The following is a 25,249-nucleotide window of genomic DNA, read 5'->3' as shown; positions in this document are numbered from 1 at the left end:
TTTATCTCTTTCTTAAGTTAAATGACTCACTACCGGAATTAATTCTTCTCAATACCAGTTCATTAATTGTGCTTTAGGTACTTGTTAACTTAAATGAATACTAACTGGTTGTAGTATGAACTTTTTATTTTATTTCTGTATTCATACATAGATATATTTCACTAACTGTTCGTTCGCAACTTATTGTTGGAACTCTCTCCTATTGACTGCTAAAAGCTAATGCTGGCTGCATTAAAATATCATTCTGCAGGACACATGTAGAGATAAAATTCATATGCTTTAGCGAAATCAGAGTCGCCTGCAAATAAGTGAAGAGTCACTATGTCTGAAGGAAGCCACAACACTTTGAAGGTTTTTTAGATCGCATTAGATTTAGGTTTATTGTCATTTTATAGACAAATCTAAATCAAAATCAATAATACTCCATTGCAGAAGTGCTTTAATTATGGCGAGACCGACGTTCACGGACGTTCACTCGCCTTTGGGATATGATTGATTCTATACCCTTTTTTATTGCCAGATTGAACCCTTGAAGATTGGCCCTTCTCATTGGGCGCAACAGAAAATTGTTCAATATTGAACAATAACCTCAATATTGAACAATTCTGCAGTTTTTGTTGAACAAACAATTCTTGTTTTTCACATGAGCTATTTGAGTTAGGATAGTGCTTTCTTTTCGTCTCATCAAATGTGCTGGAAATTTGCATGAGAAAGTGTCATTAACTTTTCCAGGTAACCGCAAGATAGTTCCTTCAACAGCCCTTTAACTTAGTATCCTTATCTTGAGTTTTTATTGTTAGAGTGGAAGGCTAGCAACTTGTCCATAATGCGTAAGTCTCACAGTTATCGCCCAAAGAGACAATTGTGAATCCTTACCTGCCTCGCTCTCTATACATTGACTGACCCCCTTCTCGCAGACGAGTAATACGATCACAAATTACTGTAGCATGTATTAAACCACAATTCCTCCAGACTATCTGGCTGTTGGTAAATGGCACCGATTCTACCACACTTCTCAATATATTAGCTATACATAATAAGCGTAAAAAATGTGCAATTTTCCGATAAATTTAATGTTTTGTCGAAAAAAGTGTGCGTGGATTTTTCTTCTTTTCCTTTATTCATTCTTTTCAAATAAGTGATAAATTGGTGAAAATATTGATTTTTAGATCCTTTCTTTTACATTCTCCTGAGTAAACTCAAAAGTGAAATTGCTTTCTTTTATAAAAAAGAAAGAAAAATTAGTGAAAAGACTTACGAGAGAACTCCAAAAAATCCCATCCTCCCTAAAATGGATTAATTCCATGAAATTTCATGAAAATAATTTTTTTTTTTTTTTAAATAAGCCTTCTCTGTCAATAGTTAAGGTACCAAATTTATATTAATTTATAGTTTTTGTGGGGAACAAATTGCGGAAAACTGAATAAACCTTTCAGAAAATATTTCCTTTCGATATCTTCCTATCCCATTAAACTTTGTTTACATTACACGGGTTATGGTTATATAACCTTACCTAAAATAAAAATGGCACTTTCGGATACTTACTGTCAAAAATCAATTTCAAAACTTTATCATGATCTTAATACATACTTTTCCCTATCTAGTATAAGGTTATAAAGTTGAGCTTTTGCTCAGATATCATTCACTCACTTCTAATGTTCCTCTGACTAAACTAACCAATCCATGATCACCTTGTTAAATAAAGTAGAACATTGTAAATGACTTGAATAAATAATAACGGACAATCAAACTACATCCCAGTTAAAAAAAAATACAAAAATTGTGGCTAGAGAGCAGGAGGATAAATTGGGTTGAACGGCGGGGCAACTGGCCAACAAATTATTCCAATTGAATGTAACAAGCGTAACCTTTCGTTTACATTAATTATCAAGATAGGTTTTTGTACAGCCACCTGTTGATGGTGTACAGAAGAGTAGCGGAGGGTGTTATCATCCGAAGCTGGGTAGTTTCTATAGAATTACCGTCTACACCCAGCCATCGAATTGTTGTCCATCTGTTGTGTGCATACCTGCTTACTACTCGCTGGTTTAACTGGTGACTGTCCACCAGAATCGTATTTTTATAATTTAAAGTGAGTTTGAAATAAATAGTCTTTGTTCTTAGTTCATACAACTCTAAGAAAAGATAGTCTTATTCACTCACTTTCTCTTCTAAAAATTAAGCATTTCAGAGAAACTGCAGTATATTGGTACATGTTTTATTAAGGTAACATTCTAAAATTGATTTAACAAGAGACAGTGGAATGCTGCATTACAAATACTTAATTTTCATCCTAGGCCCCGAAAGTTGTTACAAATAAATGGTTTACAGGATAAATTTCGTTCTCATATACTCTGAAAAAATTTAGCTACGGAAGCTTTAGCTCTTCCACAGCCTTTGTAAATACAATTAACTGGATTTAATTGTGCATGCATAAATAACTCTATTTTAAATGCCTATATTCTCTCTTAAAAATTAAAATAAGTAAATAACTTGAGCTGGCATATAGGTACAACTACAAAAGGATGTCTCAGGATAAATGAATTTAATATTAATAAGAAAAGATGAGTGAATATAATATAACTCGACGATAAAACATCTTTCTCTTTACATCCATATTTAGCTCAATCAAAGGCTTATCGTGTAGCTCGTTAGCTTAACTAGCTTCCAAAGTATGTCTTGTTTTTTCCATGGTTTTAAGGAGCATTATTTCTCTGTCCGCTCAATTATATGCCTGCTTTAAGAATCAATGAACAGATAGAATAAATGTACATCAAATCGATTTGTTATAACTAGGGAACGGATTCGTATGTATTTACGAGTACATATTTTTTTCTAGGCAATTTACAGACGTTTTTCAACTAGAAGTATTCATACTGACACTTTTTAAGCCGTTTGAGTCTACTTTTATTTCACATATTTCCACATATTTGGATGTTATCGCATATTTATACATATTTGATTAAAATAAATAAATATTTCTACATATTTAATCAAAATATGTAGATATTTTTTCATATTTTTCATTTTGGGCATATTTTCATAATTGGGAGGTGGTTGACAGGAACTGTGAACCACAGACTGTAGGGCTGTGAATCACAGTGGGTACAATGGTTATTGTAATTTACACAGAATGCTGCTAAACAGTGACGGGCACTTGTTAGTTCTTTGAAGTTGTCTGACGTTGTCTGTTCTTTCAGCTCGTTCGTTGAAGTGTCCAATTCATTTCGTTCGGTCCCTTAGTTTATTCTTTTTTGGGTGAAATGCCACGAACACCGGCCTCAAACAAACAACTGGTTGCTAAATATCTTCGCGAGTTTCCAGCAGAACTTTTTCGAAGTGATGGAGACATTTTGTACTGCACAGCTTGTGACAAGCGCGTTTCTTGCTCTCAACGTTCCCAAGTCACCCAACATATTGCCACCGGATCGCACATAGAGAATAAAAACAGAAAGAAAGAGAGGACGTCCTATCAAGCCTTCCTTACATCTCCATCATCAAGTATAAGTCTACTCTGAGTACAGATCTGTGTCGGGCTTTGGTTAGAGCAGATATCCCTTTCCACAAACTTAAAAATCCTCATTTCAAAGGATTTTTAGAGACCTATATTGGGAAAAAAATGCCTGACGAGAGCACTCTGCGGAAAAACTACCTGGAAGATATCTATAAAGATACACTAACCAAAATTCGAGAACATATCAAAGATGGACCGATTTGGGTGTCAATTGATGAAACCACTGACGTTGAGGGCTGGTATATTGCCAATGCAGTTATTGGAAAACTTGACAGTGATGCTGATGTGGATTCAAAGCCATTCCTTTTGAACTGTGAGGTTCTCGAAAAATGCAATCATTCCACCATTTCACGATTCTTCGATGCCTCAATTAATATCCTATGGCCCAGTGGAGTTTTGAACGAAAAAGTTCTTTTGTTTCTCTCTGATTCTGCCCCCAACATGGTCAAGGCTGGGCAATCTATTCAGGTATTTTATCCTAAGATAATTCATGTGACGTGTATTGCTCATGCCTTGCATCGAGTAGCAGAAACTGTTCCTAATAAATTATTATAAATTGTAAAAATGTTCTTTTCTTGTATAAATAATCCATTGTCATAAAAAAAAAATGTCCATTTTACTTAAATATTCCAGAAAATATTTTAAGAAAATCACATATTTTCCACATAATTGACGAAAATAAATGCATATTTTAATTAAATATTTGGCATTTTTAAATACATAAAAATCCGTTCCTTAGTTATAACATTTGGCTTAATGAAATTACGTTATCCGTGTTTGATCTTCCATTCCTAAATACAAAAATTAGTTATCTCCAAGGACCATCCAATTTAGAGTAGACAACGAGGGGGTACTTAACATGCGAGAGTAAAAGAAGTTTTGGAGGGAGGAATTCCTATAATATTATTTATATTCGATTTGGTTAACCATAGCCTTTAACAATTTTCCTCTAATAAAACTTCACTTTTATTGATTCATTTTATTTTAAAGGCGGTGATGATGTACAGCAATTGTGCGAAGCTGGTGAAGAAGAATTTTTGGAGATCATGGCATTAGTTGGCATGGCCTCCAAACCACTTCATGTTCGCCGGTTGCAGAAAGCTTTACAAGAATGGCTTACAAATCCAAGTAAGTATAGGCATTGCTTTGTATTTTTTTTTTTTTTAAAGCTGGCGAACATTACAAAATAATAGAGATCTGATGTCAAAATTAGATATTTTAATAAAACACAATCGTTTAATGTGTAGCGGTTGTTCATTGTGAAGACAAGTATTCCGAAACATTACACAGTCCATGCACCTGTATATTCTGAGCTTTATGGAGAGTCTGTGAACATTTTTATGAGGCTTCTATACTTTGTTTTTGTTTTCCCGCTGATGTTACTTCAAAAATGTAACTTATATTATTTTTATAATTATTCTAATAAGAAAACTGAAACTCTTGAACAAAAAATAATAATAAAATGGAAACTGGGTAGATGAATGCAGAAAGACAACTGACCTAGATCATAGAAAATGAAACGGCTACATTTTTTTTTTTTATAATATTATTATTTTATTTCTATTTTTTAATTTTCGCAAGTTATAGAAATACTGGTTTACCTTGCTTTAATCGACAATGTGAGGAATTCATGGTATCCAGAAGACAGTTTATTTTAATAGTTTAAACTTAGTAAATTTTTCTTGAATTAGTTCCCCAAAATAAAAGATTAATATTTATTACAACTTAATGTTTTAGTCGTGTTAAGCCCTAACACTCTCACCGTGATTTTACTTCAGAGGAAAGCAAAACCATCGCCCTCGTTAAGCAGTACTCTAAACAAAATTTGAAAATGTTTCAAATAAACAATTTTTAACTCTTTTTTGGATTTAGGAGACGAAAGTTTTGGAAAAAACTAGAAATCTTAAATTTGACTCGACAGCAATATTTCCTCCTAAAGAATAAGACATATCGTTGTAGCAAAGGGATTGAAGCTGAGTTGTTAGCGAATACTGGGTTCCAATGAGGAGATCACGGGTTCGAATCCAGCTGTTGGCTTTTTAGATATTCTCTTTCTAGGAGCTTCTTACAGCTCACTGTCCGATGATGGACAGTGTTACCTGTAACTAGAGTGCACTTTCTACGTAGCGAAAATAAATGTTTAGTTCACGTCAACTAAAAATATTAGTCATTGAAATTAAGCTACTTAGACAAACTAGTTGCGTCAGTTCCTAATGAAGGAAATATTCTAAATGATGGTATAAGTAGAATTGATTATACGACAGTAGGTAGACGGAGGTTGTCGCTCTCTGTATGTGTACTTGATTCCTGGTGTCCCTATTTCTCCTGTGTCGTCTGTTGTCTGACATCTGTTCTCTGGCCACCCCCACTTGCTCCTCTCTTATGAACTATGACGTATGCACTTTCACCCATCAGTTTGATTTTAATTTACCTACCACCGGCCGTCCGTTAGGAAATAATTCAACAGACAGACAAAGAAGAATGGGATAAAAAAAAAAAAGTCGGAAGAACATAGAACCACTGTAGTGGGGGTCATCTATATATATAAAACTTGCCACCCCCTTAAGATCGATACAAGAACTCCAAGGAAGGGGTTAGAAGAGGAAAAAAAAGAAATGGAGAGACAAGCAAAAAAAAAGACGAAGAAGAAAGAAAAAGAAAAAATATATACCGAGGGTTCTAACTGGGTCAAGTCTTCTTTGCCTGGTCTTCTATCTTACCTTCTTCTTACTGTTGTATTACACAGGTCTTTTTTGTAATAATTTGTCTGGCAATATAATTACGGATATCTAAATTTTCATCTATTTAGCTACAACAAAACAGGAAATATTCCTCTTGATTTTGGAACCACTAATAGGTCTTAAAATTTCAAGTGCTGTTTGCAAAATATTATTTCGAATCAAGCATTTCAAGCGATCAGCTTTAATTTTACTTACAGGGTGACCAGAGTTATATGCTCCACCCACTTTTTTTTTAAACGGCGGGAAATTTCGGAAAAATAAAAAACACGTATTTAATCATTTCTAGTCTAGTTTATTTTCAGTGATTGACCTATTTTTTTAAACCTCTGTATCTCGAGATACAGCATCCAACTTTGTTTTTTCAAATGGAACGTTATATTTTTTTGTGCATATTTTTATAGTATTTGAGCTCCTAAAAAAAACTACAAAAAATTTTTTGAAATCGGTTAGGTTTTTCAAAAGTTATGGTAATTTGAAATATGAAAAAAAAATAATTCAGTTTATTGATACTCTTTGCTTGTAGCAGCACTTACGGTGGCAGAGTCAAGATCTAGGCAGGCTAGAGTTATTCGACGTTCAAGTTGTTTTTTCTGCAAACGTTTGGTGTGGAGTTTTAGGAAATCAACTAATCGGCCTATACTTCTACAGAGAGAACTTAACTGGTGAAAGGTATCTAACTTTTTTTAAGAGACATTTTGCCAGTTCCAGTTCTGCTTGAAGATGATCATCTACAACGTCGGCTAGATATGTATTTTCAACAAGATGGTTGCCCGGCACATAACGCGAGAGTGGTTCGAGGTTGACTGGACAGAAATTTCCATGAAAAGTGCTTAGGTACTCATTGTCCCATCCAATGGCCACCTCGATCTTCGGACTTAACCCAAATGGACTATTTTTTGTGGGGATATCTAAAAAATAAAGTGTACAGTATCCTTAATCCCGTGGCTTCAGTCGATGATCTAAAACGCCGAATACTTCTAGCCTACCTAGATCTTGACTTCGCCACCATAAGTGCTGCTACAAGCAAAGCGTGAGAGTCCAGAGTTTTGGCTTGCCTATCCGTTGATTATGCCCAGTTTGAACAGATTCTTTAAAAAAAATAACATAATTTTGACAGTAAACTGAAATTTGTTTTTCACGTTTTAAATACCCATAACTTTTGAAAAACCTGATTTCAAAAATTATTTTTTTGTTTTTTTTAGGAGCTCAAATACTATAAAAATATGCAACAAAAACTACAACTTTCCATTTGAAAAACAAAAGTTGGATGCGGTATCTCGAGATACAGGGGTTTAAAAAAATGGGCCAATCACTGAAAATAAACTAGACTAAAAATGATTAAATACGTGTTTTTTATTTTTTCGAAATTTCCCACCGTTTAAAAAAAAAAGTGGGTGGAGCATATAACTCTGGTCACCCTGTATATTGAAACTTTTATTGAAATTTTCGAAAATAAAAAATAAATATATGTGTATAAGTTATACATACAATATCTAATCATTCAATTAATTTTATTCAATTTTACTGAAATCAGTTTCGTTTAATTTTTCTTCAAAGTAGAAATTAAACCTCCGCATTTATCCTCGCAAGTGCATAGACTTCATCATACGATTGCCTCCACCATGATGAGCCAGTTGGTGGTCTAATGACTTCTCTTTTTGGTAAGCAGAAATTGAATCTGTATTCAAAACGATAGAAAATGCCGGAGATGTCCTTGTGATTCCATACTAAGGCTACAGAAAGAAAAATTTGAAGTGCTTGCTGGTATTGAACTAGTTTTGAAAGGCTTATAAATTGCGTCAAGATTTCATTGTTTCATTTGAAAATTAATTTATTTAAAAAAATCATGTTGTTCACTGTGGTATCATTTTTCTGTGATTTGCTTATACTTTGACTTGAGTGACAAAGTAGCGATTTCATGCGTACAGATTGGATGTAAAGAATCCTTTCCTTCTTTCATGACTGTACAGAACTTTTCCTCTTAAATGCTATATCAGTTGAAAAAACTTACATACTGTTAAATGACAGTAAAAATTTACATGTTTCAAAAATTGGCAGTTTAAAGGAGATGGCAACAATTTGAACCTTTAGAATTATAGTAAAAGAATAGAGAGTTGTGTGAGCTATCACAAGAGCTAAAAAATATGGAATAAGTATCGTCAAGTATTTCTTATTCTCGTGTATTCTGTTTGTATAAGATAAAAACAAGAGGGACAAGTACTACTGTTTGTTCAGAGAAATGCCAGAACGAACAAGATGGAGTTCTGAAGAAAGAACAGTTGGAAGTGTTCCTCTACCTTCTCCATTAGTACGATCTAGAAAAACACTCCTGGGATTGCGTTCTTCGAATCTATATTTCTTCTCTCATATTTCTTATTTCTTTTATTTAGTTATTTTTTTCATTTATTTATTTTTTACATTATGTGCATTGCGTTTTAGGTGCCTTTCTGTACCTCTTCGCCTTTAGTGGTAGTACGCCATCCAACTGTATAACACCGTGTTTTATCCTTCTATAATGTTTATATTTCGAAAAACAACTTACATCACCCATCGACCACACTCTTATATGGTATACGACGAAGATTTCCAAGGTGAGATTTTTGTTATTTTTCTCTTTCTAATGGAAGGGAAAAAAAGAAAACCTGAAGGAGCAGTTTGGGTGAGGGGAGAGTAGAGGCCAATATGAGCACGTTTCCAGTGACTTCCAAGAAATTTAATAATCATTTCAACATTAAACTTCTTCTTTTTTTATCGCATCTTTTTACTCAAGAAAAATTTTATTTACAATATTTCGCAAAGTTATGTTCTTCCATCCATTCTCCATTCAATACCATTTTTATTTTGTAAATGTAAATGCTATTGTAGTTAAAGCAATCTTATTTAAATTAAATATGGGCCAGCTTCACTTTCGAGTTTTGTCACAAATAGATAAATCATTTATCTGCCTGTAGTTAGACATAATAAATATGTCTGTCATACTCAAGTATGCAAAATTAAAATAATAAATAAATAAAGCAATGATATACAAAAATCAAATAAATAATTTCAGCGAAAAAAGCTGAAAACATCTGATAAGTGACATCATTGATAAGAAGTTTTTATTTACTTTTAGTTTACACGGCTCAATTTGAATGAATACTACGAGTAAACACTGAGGGTAAACGAATTCTTAATTCTGTCTATTCTCAAGACCTCCTGGATGTTCATTTTCGATTTGCTAATTACTAATTTCACTTGCTTTTCTATCAATCATCCTTGATGAACTACTAAAGTGAACTGTGTAAACCCATCTTTGATATTATATATAACTGAGTAGGTTGTGTGCTCGTTGCAGTTCCAGAGTCAAGGATTATGCCGAAGTAGTGTACTCCTACATTTGAATGGTTCCTGAGAATTTCCTGATTGAATAGGTGAAAGTTCTCATTTCAGCATAGCTTCTAAAAATTAATCTACGATCAGTTTCCTATTGGTTTTATGATTATTTATCTTTCATAGCGCATGTTCCATATAAGCGTATAACCAGTCACTAGGTTCTGTTGGAACAAAACTATTGTATGCGTACGTAGCTTAAGTCTTAAAAGTAAGTAAAAGATTGTCCAAGCAGTACCAAATTCGAACAGTAGGGAAGTAGTGATTATAATAGACTTGCCAAAATCCTTCGTCTATTTCTTTACAATTATTCTGCCATGTAAAACTTGAATGTGAACACTCATACTTTCTATTATAAAATTTTCATGGTTCAAATTTTTACCTTTTTTTTTTTTATATCAGTAGATTAATTAAAAATACTTGAGTCGTTGTGTAATTGATAAATTTATTTCGTAGAGGTGTCCTAAAGCTATTGAAATGAAGGGTTACTGAACCTTTAAAGAAGAATACTTACATCTGTCCTACGAATTGTCTGGTCTACACTAATATTTATAAAGGGCTAAGATTATTAGTACATTCTGGCAGCTTTAAGTCCATAGTCATTATTTCAGTTACACCTTAAGTACGTTTGTTTTCCTATATAAAACTGTCGTTAATTTTGAATTATGAAGTTTTGTCGTAATTACTCTAGCTATTAGTTTTTCATGTTTCATAGCTTTTTTTCTGGTAAATTTATTTGAAGAACTTCTTAAAACATGTTTGTTTAAAATTAGTTTATAAACCTTTTTACCAACCTCTGTCTGAATTCGTTTTTTGTTAGCTAAAAACCTTGATAATTTATAATTAACTACAGATTTGTCATAGTCTTTTTGTAATATTGATCTTTGAAAATTGTTTTAAGTTTTAAAGTATTGCAAAAAATGTTATTTATGGGAGTGGCCATTGAGAATTTGCATGTACATATGTAAGAAAAGAGAAATGTAAGTAGGAACTAATAAAAATAAAATAAATTCATTGAATTAGCAATTTTGAAAGTCAGCATTTGGATGATTTAATTGGAATTTTTCTACTGTAATGTTAAAATTCATTCTATCAATTATGTTGCCGAGTGGGAGAAGGTTCTAAACGTTTTATTGGAATTATCTACAAGTGTGTAGACATTTGCCAAAAATGTTTCTCATACACTTCGAAATAATGAATCTATCAATATAGTAGTAGGAACAAAATTTTAGAGTACATTGTGTTTAGCGGAGTTGTAAGATAGATAAGACGTTTAATAAAATGAGTAAAAGAATTCTTATTGTGAACGTGTATGAAATTGAAGCCAACTTTTATTTTTAGTAAAAAGTCTTATTTTTTAAGAAAATTTATATACGCGAATTGCGATGAGAGAACTCGTGTATGTAATTGTTTGCTACCGATTTTATCTGCTAAAGGTGTTCGTTTTTTTTTTATAAATCAGTTAGTAGAAAATAGAAATTCCACAGTTAATGTAAAAAGGAAATTCACGGAGGAAAAATAGAGAGGAAGAAATAAAAAATTTGACTAAAAGAAGTGGATCACGTTTTTAATTCTTGAATGTACGTGATTCCAACAGCACCCCAAAACAAAGAAATGTAAAAAATATATAAATTAAAAACTCTTCTAAACAAAAAATAAATAAATAAATTAGAAGAAGAAGAAGAAAAGGAAAAAACTACTGCAGAAATGAAATGGTATGCAAAAAGAAAACTTGCCTGGATGTTGTGGTTGATGAACCGTTTCACAAGATGTGGCACTTTGTTCTGGATATTCAGCGTGAAATTTTTATCTATCACAGCTACAATCGTCACTATCACAAATACTAAAACTTGAGGTTAAATCGTCATTCAACAGACACCAAAAGCGTCCGAATTAAAACCTCTAGGGCAATTTAAACTCTCTACACCTCCATAGAAGTTTTTTTTTAAAAAAAGGCACGTCCTGAAATTCACCGGCTAACACAATTAATCGAAACATAGTCTGCTAATAAAATCATTGAAACCGTTAATATTAATTATACTTTTTCATCATCGTTGGGATTAACAATTTTTATTTACTCGTGATAAGTTACAAATGATCTCAAAAGTGTGATGTAGAGATATTTTCTGGTTCATTGAGTTGAAGCTGAAGTAATTCTTAAAGAAAGAGGCGAGTTCTTTTGTATCCCATCGGACAAAAACAACTATCGAATATGAATTCCTAAAGAGACGAGTGTTCAAAAGAAATCTTGAGCTTTAAATAGGACTAATTGAGGAAATATCGAATAACTGAAGGAATAACCTGAAATGGGGATTCTTAAATGGAAAATCAAATTTGAACTTTTCTTCGACTTTTCATTTTAAGAGATTTTGTTTGCTCGTAATCTTTTCACTAACATCTTCGTTTGTACTAAAACTTTGCTTCGTTTGTATTTCTGATGAAAACTGTCCTAATTTCTAAAGTTTCTAATGATATCAGAATATTTTGCTTACCAGCATCAAGAGAGATTCGCACTAATTATATTTTTTTAATTAAGAACAAACAATAATTACAAAATGACTCCTTTTAGTTCCTACTTACCAATCATTATTCAATTTTAACAATACGGGCAGACAATACTATTTTGCTTTGTTGAATATATTCTACCACTTATTAAGTTTGACACTCCTAAATTCAAACTGGGTGCACTTTTTCTTTTCTTTTTTCCTAAAACAGGTTTTTTTTTAGCGAAATAAAAATATTTTAGGAAGGTCATATAATTTTTATTTTTATTGTGCGTGAGAAAAAAAACACATTTTACTTTTTAAAAATTGTTAAAATTCAAATTTTATCAAGGTTACCAGTTTAGTTTAATGAAAAAAGGGTAAAAAGAAGCCAAAACTACGCACACTGTAAAAAAAAGTGTGTAAAAAGATGTCTCGTTAGTAATAATTATATAATGTTGCTTTAATTAAGGCCCGAAAACTTATTCTTGTTAATATTTTCTTTTAAGCAATAACTCTAAATTTGTAAAATTAATAAATCACTCCAATAATATGTGTGTTCAATGCAATAATAAAATGCTGTTAAAGGAATTGTAGGTTCTCCAGAACTCCATTAACATCAATATTCCTTGAGGAAAAGAAATGCAGTCCTACTTGCAACAGCCCAGAATGTTCCAGCATAACTCGGAAAAGTTTTTCTGTTAAGTCCAATCGCCGGTAGATCGAATTCATTCTCATAAATTTTTTAACAAGTGCTTAGCTTGAATCCCTTGCAAAGAATTTCGCATAAGTGGAGTTTTGTGGAGAAGTCTCTCATACAATTAGAGAATGAAACTAAATGTATGTAATTAGTTCCAAATTTAATGAAAAACGTTCAATCAGTTGTTTTTTTCTCATTAGGAAACTCTCAAAGACTGGAATTTCTATTATTGTGGCTCTTCTAATTGGATAATTTTGTAGAAAAGTTTATTGTCAGGTCCAATAAAGGCTCCTAAATCAAATATAAAATTTGAAATCAGGAATCAGGAATGTGTTGTAATGTAATATTTTAGGACCATAATGCCTTAAAATAAATAATTTATTCTCTATCCTTTGGTTACATTACTGGAGTTTTCTCCAGAGGGATTTAGTGGGATCTGGGTTACACATCTTTGAAGAAAGTGAAATAATTATAAAAAGTGTATTTAATATGATAAATACAATTTAAAATAATAATTAATACAAAATTTAATAATTTTTAACACAATTATAGGAAGGCTGACAGTTTCGTCTCTTGGTCATTCCAAACAACTTTAAACATAACATCTCAGTTAAATCATTATAAACAGCATTATTTGATTATGATCACAATATTATTCCACAAGACTTGATTATGATCACTTACTTTGGAAAACGTAGCCCTCAAATGTCCTAAGAACAAAATGTAACTATTGTTACTCCTTGTCGGGAGGCCAGAGAATTTGTTCACGACTATACTGGTTCCATTATTCTGTCTAACCTTCGGAATTTTCTATATTGTAACTAAAATTTAAACAGTATAATTTAAGTTTTGTATTAAAAGTTATAATTTTTAAAATGAAATGATTACTTCATGATTAACTCCAACAATTAATTACACATGTACATATTGTAGTGTTTTAAACCAAGTTTTATTTCCAAGAAGGTTTGGCTTCAGTAATTTGAATAATCTGAAGTCAGGGTACAAGGAAGTGGAGTAAGCCGCTGCAGGTAGTCGGAAGGTTGTGGGTTTTTAGTAATAAAAAAAAATGTACACAAAAAAGTCCTAGGAGTTTTCGGGGGCAAAAAAAAATCTTACGAGAGATTTGGTGGTTACACAGTCCTGTGAATAAAGGGTTAAGGTCGAGGAACATATAAAAGCCGGACAGGACTCCTATCTCTTCCCTAAACATATCAGGTACTCCAATTAGGAAGAATAATTCGTTGCTCTTTTAAACGTTATAAGTACGTATACCTGAACTGTTTTCTTAAAAGTGCTTCAGATAGAGTTAGTTGTTCCAATTTCTCCCCTAAATGGAGTCATGTTATGTTAGTTTTGTTAATTCAATAATAATTATCTCTAAAAAATACATTCAATAATCAAGTTCTTTTATTTATTTAAAAAAAATTAAATGTACTTTCATTTTTCTCAGTTAGTAAATAATCATTTATTGCTTTATGAATGGAATCAAGGGATAATTGCTAATTATTCTTAATTAGTTCATTGATACTTGTCATTTCTTCTTTTAAGAATTCAAAGAAAGATGGTTGTAAGAGAATTGGGTTTACGTTTGACGAAAATGGTGTTGTAGTGAATTAGGCTAGGCATAGTAAATTTTTAGAGAAATTTGTGGACATCTCAGATTCAAATTGTGATAAAAATCGTAAGCGTTTACTCTTTAGGAATGCCTAGACTTGTGCTAGGTGTACTCGTAAATATTACTTAGAGTGAAGTAGTCTCACCACTTCTTCTGGGAGATTGGAGTCCCTGTGAGGATCCTAATCTAACAACGCAAATAACACAAACTGTACTAGCTTTCACACAATACTTGAGTATCTCTTACATGTACTACTGTAATTTTTATTGGATATTTTTTTTGCCAGAAAAATGCATTTTAAGAGGAGGGGTGACTAGAATTCCTTTTAATGTACCATTAGAATGTTATAGTATGTGACCATAATATAAAATTTCCATTGTAAGGAATATTTTTTTATTTTATTTTTTATTTTCCTCTATTTTCTCGAAAAATAATCCAGATCAATTGAACTGTCCTCTAAAATCTAATTCTGTGGCGCAGTTCTTTACAACTATTTAATGTTTACTTACTGCGAATTAAATATTTTGTGCTGAACTTCGAGAATGTGGACAATTCGAAAAATATTATATTTGTCCCCCATGCCAATGAGTCTTTTTGAAAAGATTTCCTTTTTGTATTTGAGATAAATTATTTTCGCTTAAAAAATTAATTTCAAAATTTTGTAAGATCTCAGTAGTTCCTTTAAATAAAAGAAATGATAATAATAATAACAAATTAAAATAATCCAATACCTTTTTGTTGTAGAAAGTTTTAAGAAAAGAAACCGTGGGCTGAGAGATGCGCGCGAAGGTGCAGATGTTTCATGTAAGCCAACAATGTGTGATTAATAGAGCAGGATAGAGGATTGATGCTTAGTGCACCATCAATTGTATGAAGGTGTAATGTGGAACTAACGTAACTTCCCTTCAGGGCAGTTACATACAAAAAGACAACTACCTCTAGACTGGTGCACTCTGCATCATCAACATCACTCTTCAATTATTTGTAGCGAGCTCACTTATTAAGGATAATCCAGTAAATTTATGTTCGAGAGGAAATAGAAGGGAAGGTTATAGTAATGTTCAATTTATGTTAACCTGCTTCACTGTAACTAATATTCTCTTTAAGTTGTAAGAGGAAATATTGAAATTCGTGTTAAATTTTAAAAATTTAACTTTTTACTGTCCCTGAAGCACCTCTTCAGCAAATAAATCCTCTTCATAACTCTGCCCCATAGGTCTTTAGTCAAAATCTTTTGGTACCTGCATGACCTCCTTATTCATTTTAAATGGTCTTTTCTGTGCAGCATAACTTTCCCAGTTTTACGGGATTCTTCAGCGTTTCTCCCATATAGAACATGAGAGGATGCACTTTTTATTGCAGCCACTGATCTTGCAGTTAGCATTTGTCGTCTAAGATTAATGTTAATTCCTTACTTAGACACTTCTTGGTTCTGATAAAACAAAAAGTTTAGATCCACATGATCATCTTGTCTTAGACATTAACATAAAAAAAAAAACTCTTCAGCTTTCTAACTTAGGATGACCAGTATATGCGATAGCGTCATATTTATCACTCTAATTACATTTGCTGGAATGTTAAAGGCGTTCATGCATTCAGTGATGCCAATGAATCCAAGCCATCATACCATCAACGTAAGCCATTAGTAGTTGGTGCTCTAAAGGTTTATTCTCTGTTAGTTAAAAAAAAATGTACACGTTTTTCATAAATTTTGTTTTGTCAAAACATTTATTAGTAGAACTTTAATAATTATAGGAAGAGGAGTCGCACTTTTTGAATCCCTAAGACCATATTATAATAACCTTTCGTCCGAGAATAAATCTCAGATATTCAAAGGAATAGAGATGCGAATTTGGTCTTCTTTTTGCACTTTGGTCTACAAGATGGTAATACATGATTTTGTTTACATAAACGTTGAAATTTTTTTTACCATCTGGTTCTTATATGTAAGAAGACATTACCGTTATTGAGAATGTAAACAATGTTCATGGATATCAACTAGATCGATCTCTTCTCTCTCATGCACACTCTTCTTTTATTAATGACTTTTTTACCAAAAGAATCTCGTCACTTCATTTTCCATTAGTGAATGAAATAGTCAACTAAAAAATAATAATAAATTGTATCTTTTTATGGTTCTGATTTGTACGGGACTTCCCATTTGGTACTAAAGTAAAGTAATCGCCTATTTTTTCAGGCGGGGCTTAACGTCCAACTACCATTTACTAGGTGTCGTGGACGGAGGCGACTAGCAATCGTACTTTACTATTTCTCATTTAGTAAATTCCAAGGCCAAGACCGGGAATCGAACCCAGTACCATTTACGGGTACTAATTTGGTACTATTTACATTGGAATGAAACTCAAATAATCTTATCCTGATCATCATTCTCCACTTTTTAATTTTTTTTTTTGTATTTATTTTTATTGTATTTTTTTTTTAAGGAATAATATTTATAAAATTAAATGAGTAATGCCTCTGGCATTTTATTAAAGATATTCAGTTTAGTGGTTACATCTACGTACTGTTTTATATTCAGATTATATCAAGAAGGCTGTTGTAAATCTATCTGTGATATCAGTAACCTACACCTGTTCATTTAGTGTGCAGTGTACATGTGTTCGTATCAGAACCACTGTGTACCAGGAGGTGTATAACGGTAGGAAATTACTTTGTAATCATTTTAGTTAGGAAAAAGAGATCTGCTCTGAAACACTTTCTGTACAGTTCTCACAGCCCTAAACTAATCAAGTCTCGGGCCTCCCTATAGAAGCTTTTACACTGGGTCCGTTATTAAGCTTAAGTCTAATTCCAAAAATAACTCATAATTAATCTATTTCATACAAGAACACCAGTTTGGCCACAAGTTGCTGGCGTCAAACTTTCGGATTTCATTTACGAGATCTGTATCGATGTTCCGTTTTCTAGATAAATTTTTCTTCAGAGGTGTTCCACACTAGTCCTATCCCCTTAGAAGTCAGTTCCCTATGATAGTTTATGCATAGTCCATTATGAGTTTTCAAAGTACTGTTTTATTAGAAGTTACATTCACTGTAACTGTTAGTTACATTGAAGTACAATTTATTGCGGTTCAACCCTATCGGAGAACTTAGCGTGTAGTGTAAGTTGCCCTGCAGCAGTAGTTAATCCATTATAGTTTTCCTAGTCAAAGGTGGTTTCTTCAATTTTATTGGGGGAAAAAAATGTTAGTCTCAAAAACATTTATTTCTTAGAGCTTTTTACTCAGCTTCGTAAACTCATTGCTAGAAAAGAAACAAGAAAAATAGGCGAGTAAGGAATTCAAAAGGAAAAAAGTAGTAATTTCTAATTATATCCTTTCTTCACATTATATAACCATTAACTTAAATTATTAATTCTAGAGATGTCCGCATAGGTTACAATTCTGTGTTGGTGAACACAATTGAAATTTATTCCATTACGACAAACAATTTTTTATTTATTTCTCCTTCCAAGTATCTTTACTGCTTCTTTTTTTTTTAATCTCACTGAGAAGGAGCATAAAACAGGCAGAAACCTGTGGGATAACTCTTCAAGTTGTGTTTTATGTGCTGATCATTTATAAGTTTTAACTTCAGATGTACGTGAGGGGAAATGATACCAAAAGTAAAAAGAAAATTATGTAGCCAACTTGGTATCTTCGATTAATTTTTCAAGTTATTTACTGACAAGGTCAGTACCATTAATTAATTAGTCCCTTTTCTCCTTAAGGGCCTTAGAAGGAAGAATTACTATCGTTTTTGATTTTGATTTTTCACCGAAACAAGAAAATTAGTTTTTATAAATTAGCGTGTATGGTCAGCATATTCCAAAAATAGTTTCGTTTGAATATTTCAGTATAATGTATGGACTTACAACCGAGTCATCTTAATTATTATTGTTACTAAGTGGTATTCTGCTATTTACTCAGAAGCAGTACAGAAACACTAGTACTGCTCAATCATATAACTAAAAACTTGTCCCGATATCACATTAATTTATGCCATCCTAGTCTGAAGTTGCAGTCTTGCTTCATCAGTTATTAATCATTTTTCTATTTTGCTTGGAAAAGTTTCTTTAAGCGTGGGATAGCGGTTTTCTAAGGAACTTCAGCCTGATGAAAAAAATATTTATTGAAATTTTAATTACATGTGTTTAAATTTAAGACTGAACTAAATGATATATATTACTTATTAACAAAAAATGAATTTCAAAGAAACTGAATTATACTACCTAATGCGTAAACTTACCATTCCACGCTATTAAATTAACAACTCATTAACAGATGGCGTTATTAGAGAAGTGGATTTAGGGCTGAATTTTCTGTAATTTAGGAATTTTTAAGTTAACAAAAATAACACTCCACTATTATACAATTTCAATAAGATATTAAATGTAAGGTTCTTAACCTTTCCATTGAGTGAAGATTTATATGTACATAACAGAAAGAGGAGAGAAGCACATATATAGAGAGAATGTAAGCGCGTGAAACAGAGAATTTAGAGAGAATAAAAAAGGACCGTACACTCAGTATTGGCTGAAGAGCGCACCTGTAAATGAACAAAAACTAGATATTGTTTCATGCAGTGCTACCCTTTCTTGTACCATATCTTTACAACGTTCTATGCTTTCATTTCCCGGCCCTAACTAAAACTGAAAAAAAGTTATATATAAAATAAAAGAGAGAATGAGATAGGAAGGACTGAAAAAAGAGTTACCTCAGCAGCGGTGGTGGGTCAGGAACGGTGTTCCGCCGCCACCCTGGATGGGAGAGATCGAACTTATATTTTTTTGTAGCCGCTCTCTTTGGACACGGACAGTTTTTAAGGGCTCCAGTAGCCAGCAACTCTCCCATCGTGCCGTGCTTGTCATTCCACCTCTTTTTATTTCATTTTATTTTTTTGTTTTTGTTTTTTGTGTTTTTTTTTTTTGTTTAAACCGCTTTCGTTTCATCAGTCTCTACAGAAGTCTATTTTAGTTAAACCCTGTTTCATATTGAAACTTTCTACTCTGGTTTTGAATATAATTTTTTAAAACAACTTTATTGGACTCGAAACAATTATTTTTCAGAAAATAATCGTTAAAGGTAATTTTTTTTTAAGAGTTCCTTTGCCGCGAAGAGATGAATGTTAGCATTATTTTTTCTTTTCATGCCTCAGGATTCACATATTGCTCCTTCTTTGCTTTTTTTCCCCATCTCCTGTGTATCTGAGAGAACCTATATGATGTCGCTTGAGCCTGAGTTCTTCACATAAGACCTTATGAAACTAACTGTTCAAGATTTCTTAGTAACGGGCGAAAGCCCCAAAACCAATCGATGATTTAGATATTATGTGGACCACGAATGATGTAACAATAAAATTAGATTTATGAAAGAAGTTTAATATGGGGTAGATTGTGTATAAGAAGCGATCCATGCTACCCTACACGTTTTCTATTTTTACTTTTTCACTTTGGTTAAATTTTCACTGAACGTTTTCAAGATTTCTCTAATTGAGGTCGCTTAATCGAAAGCATTGAGCTGGCCTACCTACTCTGAGATATTGATTGCCACTAATTAACAGTCTACCACAATCCTTATTGAATCCGGTCATAAGGATCGTTTATCTCACTCTTGCTTCTCCTATTGTTAAATTCTTTCTATTAGTGCCAGCTGTCCATTGTCCTTTACTTACAAGTCTTCCGCATTAAATTATTTTGTATAATATATTTTTTATAACTTAATGCCAAAAATTTCTAAGTTATACAGATTCTTTACTTTTAAAAACTAGTATAAAAATCAGTGATAAAATTTTTATATTTAGCTTGAAGTACATTGAAATATTTTGTAAACTTAGCAATAACAATTTGAGAAAAATTGCTAATCTTTATTACTAATTTATTTTTGCAATAACATGCTTGATTTGTTTTAAGTAGGAGGCATTGAAAGTGATCGTTACCGTGCTATAATTTTTAATTTATTGTTCTATCCAAAAAAAAGTGTAAAAATTTATTAAACGAATTGAGCTTTATGGTTGAAATAAGTCATCATAACTTGTGTTTTATTTTTAGATTAGAAATTCAATATCTAGAGGCTTTTTAAAAATCACATCTTGTAAACCTTGACTGAAAATCTTACTATGTTACAGGTATGTTCCGCAGTCCACTGCTCACCAGTGGAACTGGCGGAGCGTTCTCGCCGAGACCACCTCTTGCCGCTACACCCTTAGTACTAAGCCCACAGCCTCCAGGATTAGCTGTTCCACCTCCACCGCCACCTCCGCCCAAGGATACGCCACCTTCTTTAGTACATCCTAATCAATCAACCAGTCCTGCTTTGGTAAGAACAGTTAAAATAAATTTTTAAACATCAATTTCTAATTACGCTTTATGAACTTTTTGTTAATTTCATTCTGTAGCATAGTTATGATTAACTGCTGTATGCCATATGCCAGCTAGTTTTTTTTTTTTTTTTGATACCTCGCTTAAACAATCATTGGGTTTGAATTCAAAAACTACCTGCATGTCATTTTCAACTTGGGTAAAGCTTAATTAATTTTATCCTCAAAAAAAAGTGTACTATGGCCCTATCACCATCTCAACTTTTTGAAACAATTACGAGCAGTACGTTCATCAAGGACCTTGCCTCTTCTTCGATTTCACATGAAGCCTACGTGGCTTTTGCTGCGGTCTGTTTTTGTCCAGTTTTGTTGTAAAATAACTTAGGCATCTTGATACCCAATTGTATTTAAAACAAAAACTCAAATTTACTCACTAAATTTTAATGGAATTGGATGTCGTAGAAGGTATATGTTGTAAGCATTACTTACACTTGCGTGGTATAGGTTTTAAAGCTTCAGTTAGAACAACTGGTTATTTTTTATTCACCAAATTAGAACTTAATACTTTCGGAGGAGTATTTAATGGTAAGCTAATTAAAAAGTTACAACTCTTCAATTTTAGAAAATATTTTATTCGAATAAAGCAAATTAATTAGTATATATAAATCGTAGATCTCTGTATATTGGAACTTTATCTTTGTAATTAAATTGTACATATCTAGTAATAAAGTTTATTTATCTGTCTATCTATCGTAAATCTATTTAACAAATAACTAATTTACTGATACTTAAATTTAAGGTGGACAGTGGATGCCCTAGTGGAAGTCCGAGCGGATCTGGCGGCCCAAGTCCCGGCCCTCCTGGTTCTCCCTTACAACTACCTCCAGTACTACTGGAAGCCCAAGTGGCCAAGTTGGCAGAAGCAGCACAACTTTTAGTAAATACTTTACCACAGATGGAGCCCAAGTCGCATACTGCCAAGAAGAAAATGAACAAAGATTTAGAGGTATTCTCATCATATTTCTATTTTAATTTTTTAGTATTTTTTAAATCGAAATCTGTAGTTTTTAACCTTAAATGGCAAAAACTTTCCATTTAAAAGGTATGTGGTAAAGAGGTTGTTGCTATACTCTCCTAATAATCAATGAAAAATGAATTTATTGATTTCGTAGTTATTAAAAGAAATGTTTTTATTGTTATTATTTATTTTAATTTAATTGTTTTATTTTTCTTTTTGATTAATAATCTTTTGTTTAGTTAAGATTTCAATTTCGAACCTGATCACACTTATAATCCCTCTTTCTGCTGAAAACAAGTACTATTTGTGCTAAGAACAACTATTTGTTGTTCAAATCAGTGCCAATTTATGATAGGATTTTTAAGAATCATTGCTCACTGATTCATTTAATTAATTATATTTTTGTTTACTATTAAAATTCACTTATTTTCTCTTATTTCATTTATTTGCTTAAGTCTTAAGAATTATGTGTTAAATCCTACAAATTCATCTTCATTTTATTAGCAGGTTCTCGCAATGTCTGAAGATGATCCAAGGAGAATGGAATTGATTAGAAAATTTGCTGCAATTTATGGCCGATTTGATTGTAAAAGAAAACCTGAAAAACCATTAACACTACACGAAGTAAGCTAAAATTTCTATATATGGTAATTTTTTATTTTACAAATTTACGTTGTACGTGACAGTTTTTAATTGATCTTTTTTTTTTCTTCCCTCAATTGATTGCATTATCGTACTTTAATTTAAGTTGTAAAGTAGACATCAGTATAAATTTGAGAATGGTTATTTGAACTTGAAAGAAATGAACATAAGCTTGTGTACATAATAAAACATATTTAGCTATAAAAAATTCCCATCTAAGTGAAAGAAAAAAATATATCACAAAGGAGATAGTTTTAAAAGAAAGAAAGAATGAAAAAACTTTAATAAAAAAGACCACCTTATAGAGCTCCAGATGCGCTCCAGTCTACATATATAAAAAAAGGGTAACGGTATGTAGAATTATCGGAATATAATAGGGTTTTTATATAGATATTGATGGCCTACATTTGATAATGTATTAATAAATGAAATGTGTTTAATGAATGGGGAAGAAACAAGATTTTTTTGTCTTACACCAACTGAGAATTGAAAGTATTGGAAGAATGAACTGAAATTGTAGTTTATTTATTTACGAATATATATGAATACAACATGAAAAGGTGTTTCATGCCAACTGCCTATGTATACTTAAAAAACAATAGTAGAACTTGTCTCAACTTAAACATACTTAATTTACAAGTCAAGGAAAAACAAAAAACTTTATTTTAAAAGTTCCTTATAGCAAGATGTTCCAAGAAATCATTCGTGTTTATATCTTTATTATGTGATATAGTATGACTATGATGCAATATGACAGAGTTACTGATCGAACAAGACTGGATAAACCTTTCGGATAAGTTATAAACAACAGTGGTATACACATTTAAAAAACATCTAGTGCATCGTGCATGTGGTCAATTGATTTCGACTAACAGCGAACATTTATTTTGTGGCCTTTGCAGTTTTGGATAGTTATTAGCACAAGTGTTGAACTGTGTAGGAGCTGCATATAAGTAATATGTTAATTTCGTAGTGCTATTACTAAGATGTGAGTTTCTGTTCAGAAGAGGGTAAAGACCGCAGATAAAACCGAATGATCTATCGTAAAATTAGTTGATATGTTGTTTAGTAATTGTTAATTTGGAATCTAGCGTAACCCAAGGTATTTCACTTCGCTATTCCAAGGTGATGAGTTGCCATTAACGTTAATAAATTTATTAATAGGTTTTCTGCGAGTAATCGTAATACTTCAGTTTTGTATTCGTTTGGTCTTATAAGCTCTTATCTAAGGCTGACGTGAGTTGGTAGGCTATTGTATCGATTCTATTTAATGAAATGAAGAAAGCTGTGTCATTATCATAGAGAAAACTAAGTTTAATATTTTGCTTAGTGATCTCATTGAGATTTTATATATAAAATAGAGTACATAACCTTGTGGATCACTAGATGTAATAAGTGTGAGATTAGATAAATCGCCAACTACTGTTACATTAAACGCGATCCCAATGTGTTTGGTTAAATTAAAGTTGTGTTCAATAATGTAAGCAACACTGGAGAGATGTAGAGTGCTTAAATATATAGTACTTAAAGCGTTGCAGAGTTTTTCTTTCGTGCAAAAGTCCGAAAAAAATTGAAGTAATATTGTTTCTAAAATTTTAAAAAATTTAACAAGTGATATGCGATCCCAAACTTTTAGTTTAAATGACATTGATTTTTAGGTGTCTGTGAACGAGGCTGCAGCCCAGATTTGTAGGTTCATGCCTGCCCTGCTTACCAGAAGGGATGAATTATTTCCATTGGCAAGACAAGTCGTGCGAGATTCTGGGTATCATTATTCCAAGGGTCATTCCAAGTAAGTAAACTAAAGTTTATTTAATTCTTATTTTTAGCGTAGTATTATTAATTTTAAAATTTCATTTTTTGTTTTATTTGACAGATCCTACGCCCGAGGCTCTACGTTTAACGGAGACCAGCCTCTTACAAAACGTTGTCGTTACGATCAAATCCTTTCACCAGATAGTGAAGAAGTTGTGCGTAGAAGGCAGGTAAGCGATACGAATAAAGGAGACGTTAAAAATCAAGAAAAATCAAACGGACAATCAAGCAAAGAGGGTTTCGTTGAGATTATACAGAGTAATAAGGAATTTTTAGGAAAATAATTTTTTTTAAATTAATTTTGAATGCGATGGGTTTACGCATTCGGATTGGAAAAACATTGCTTCGTGGTTTAGCCATTAGCAGTCCAGTTGGGAGTGGGATGGTTCTCTCTTGAGATTTACGGCTTGAAGCAAACTGAAAGAATGGGCAAAATAAAATCAATTTTATCAAATTATAAGGAAATAATCATGTTCATTTCTTCCTCGGCTTGAAGTGAGTGGTTCCAAAAAATTAATTATCTAATGCTTTGTGGTCAACGTAAATATTATGAAACTCTCCAACTACTGGAAATTAAAGGCAAGTAATTTTTTTAATTCATAGTGGATTAGAGGCGAATAAGTATAATGTTGAGTAGTATTTGAAATCGTAGCTAACTTCTTTCATCAGTGAGGACTCGTCCCATTATTATTATGAGACATTATTCAAATTCTAAAAAAAAGGCATGCTTTCAGAAAAATTGTAAAAATGTACACAATTAGGTGATAATTTTGAACAGTTATCAGTTTTTACCTACTTATTTCGGAGTGTAAGACGTATCGCAAAAGAATGTGAGGATATGTTTTTGTTTTTGTTTATAGAATTAATAGTATTTTCTTTTGTAATTAAGTTGTTTCACGATCCTAGGTGTGGGTAATCTCTAAAAAATCATTTGGTTCTTTTAATAGTTGGGGTATGAAAAATACTTGTAGTGTGTTTTTGAAGATCGAATTCTGGTACACTTATTTTTTATTTTTTTAGTTAATGAACTTATCA

At 32.1% G+C, this 25,249-nt stretch overlaps 1 protein-coding gene across 10 annotated transcripts in view; it reads left to right on the top strand.

Moving 5' to 3' along the window:
• nab (NGFI-A-binding protein homolog) overlaps window positions 1-25,249 on the top strand; it is a 70,128-nt gene that overhangs the window by 37,105 nt on the left and 7,774 nt on the right. For 7 of the 10 annotated variants that reach the window (XR_012462707.1, XM_074142151.1, XM_074142146.1 and 4 more), the window contains 7 exons: window positions 4,505-4,642; window positions 15,167-15,226; window positions 20,548-20,738; window positions 21,539-21,745; window positions 22,262-22,381; window positions 24,058-24,191; window positions 24,276-24,384. Coding sequence is in view for 9 of the 10 variants with exons in the window: in XM_074142151.1 (XP_073998252.1) it covers window positions 4,505-4,642; window positions 15,167-15,226; window positions 20,548-20,738; window positions 21,539-21,745; window positions 22,262-22,381; window positions 24,058-24,191; window positions 24,276-24,384 (959 nt within the window). In the remaining variant the exon portion in view is untranslated. The remainder of the gene's footprint in view (window positions 1-4,504; window positions 4,643-15,166; window positions 15,227-20,547; window positions 20,739-21,538; window positions 21,746-22,261; window positions 22,382-24,057; window positions 24,192-24,275; window positions 24,385-25,249) is intronic. The other 3 variants (XM_074142148.1, XM_074142150.1, XM_074142149.1) reach the window with 3 other exon arrangements.

This window comes from Rhodnius prolixus, unplaced genomic scaffold (genome assembly GCF_049639745.1).
Source record: "Rhodnius prolixus isolate KJV_2025 unplaced genomic scaffold, Rpr scaffold_6, whole genome shotgun sequence".
In the NCBI taxonomy this organism is placed as follows: domain Eukaryota; kingdom Metazoa; phylum Arthropoda; class Insecta; order Hemiptera; family Reduviidae; genus Rhodnius; species Rhodnius prolixus.
The sequence above is the reverse complement of the archived record's forward strand: the minus strand, read 5'-3'. Positions and strand labels throughout refer to the sequence as shown.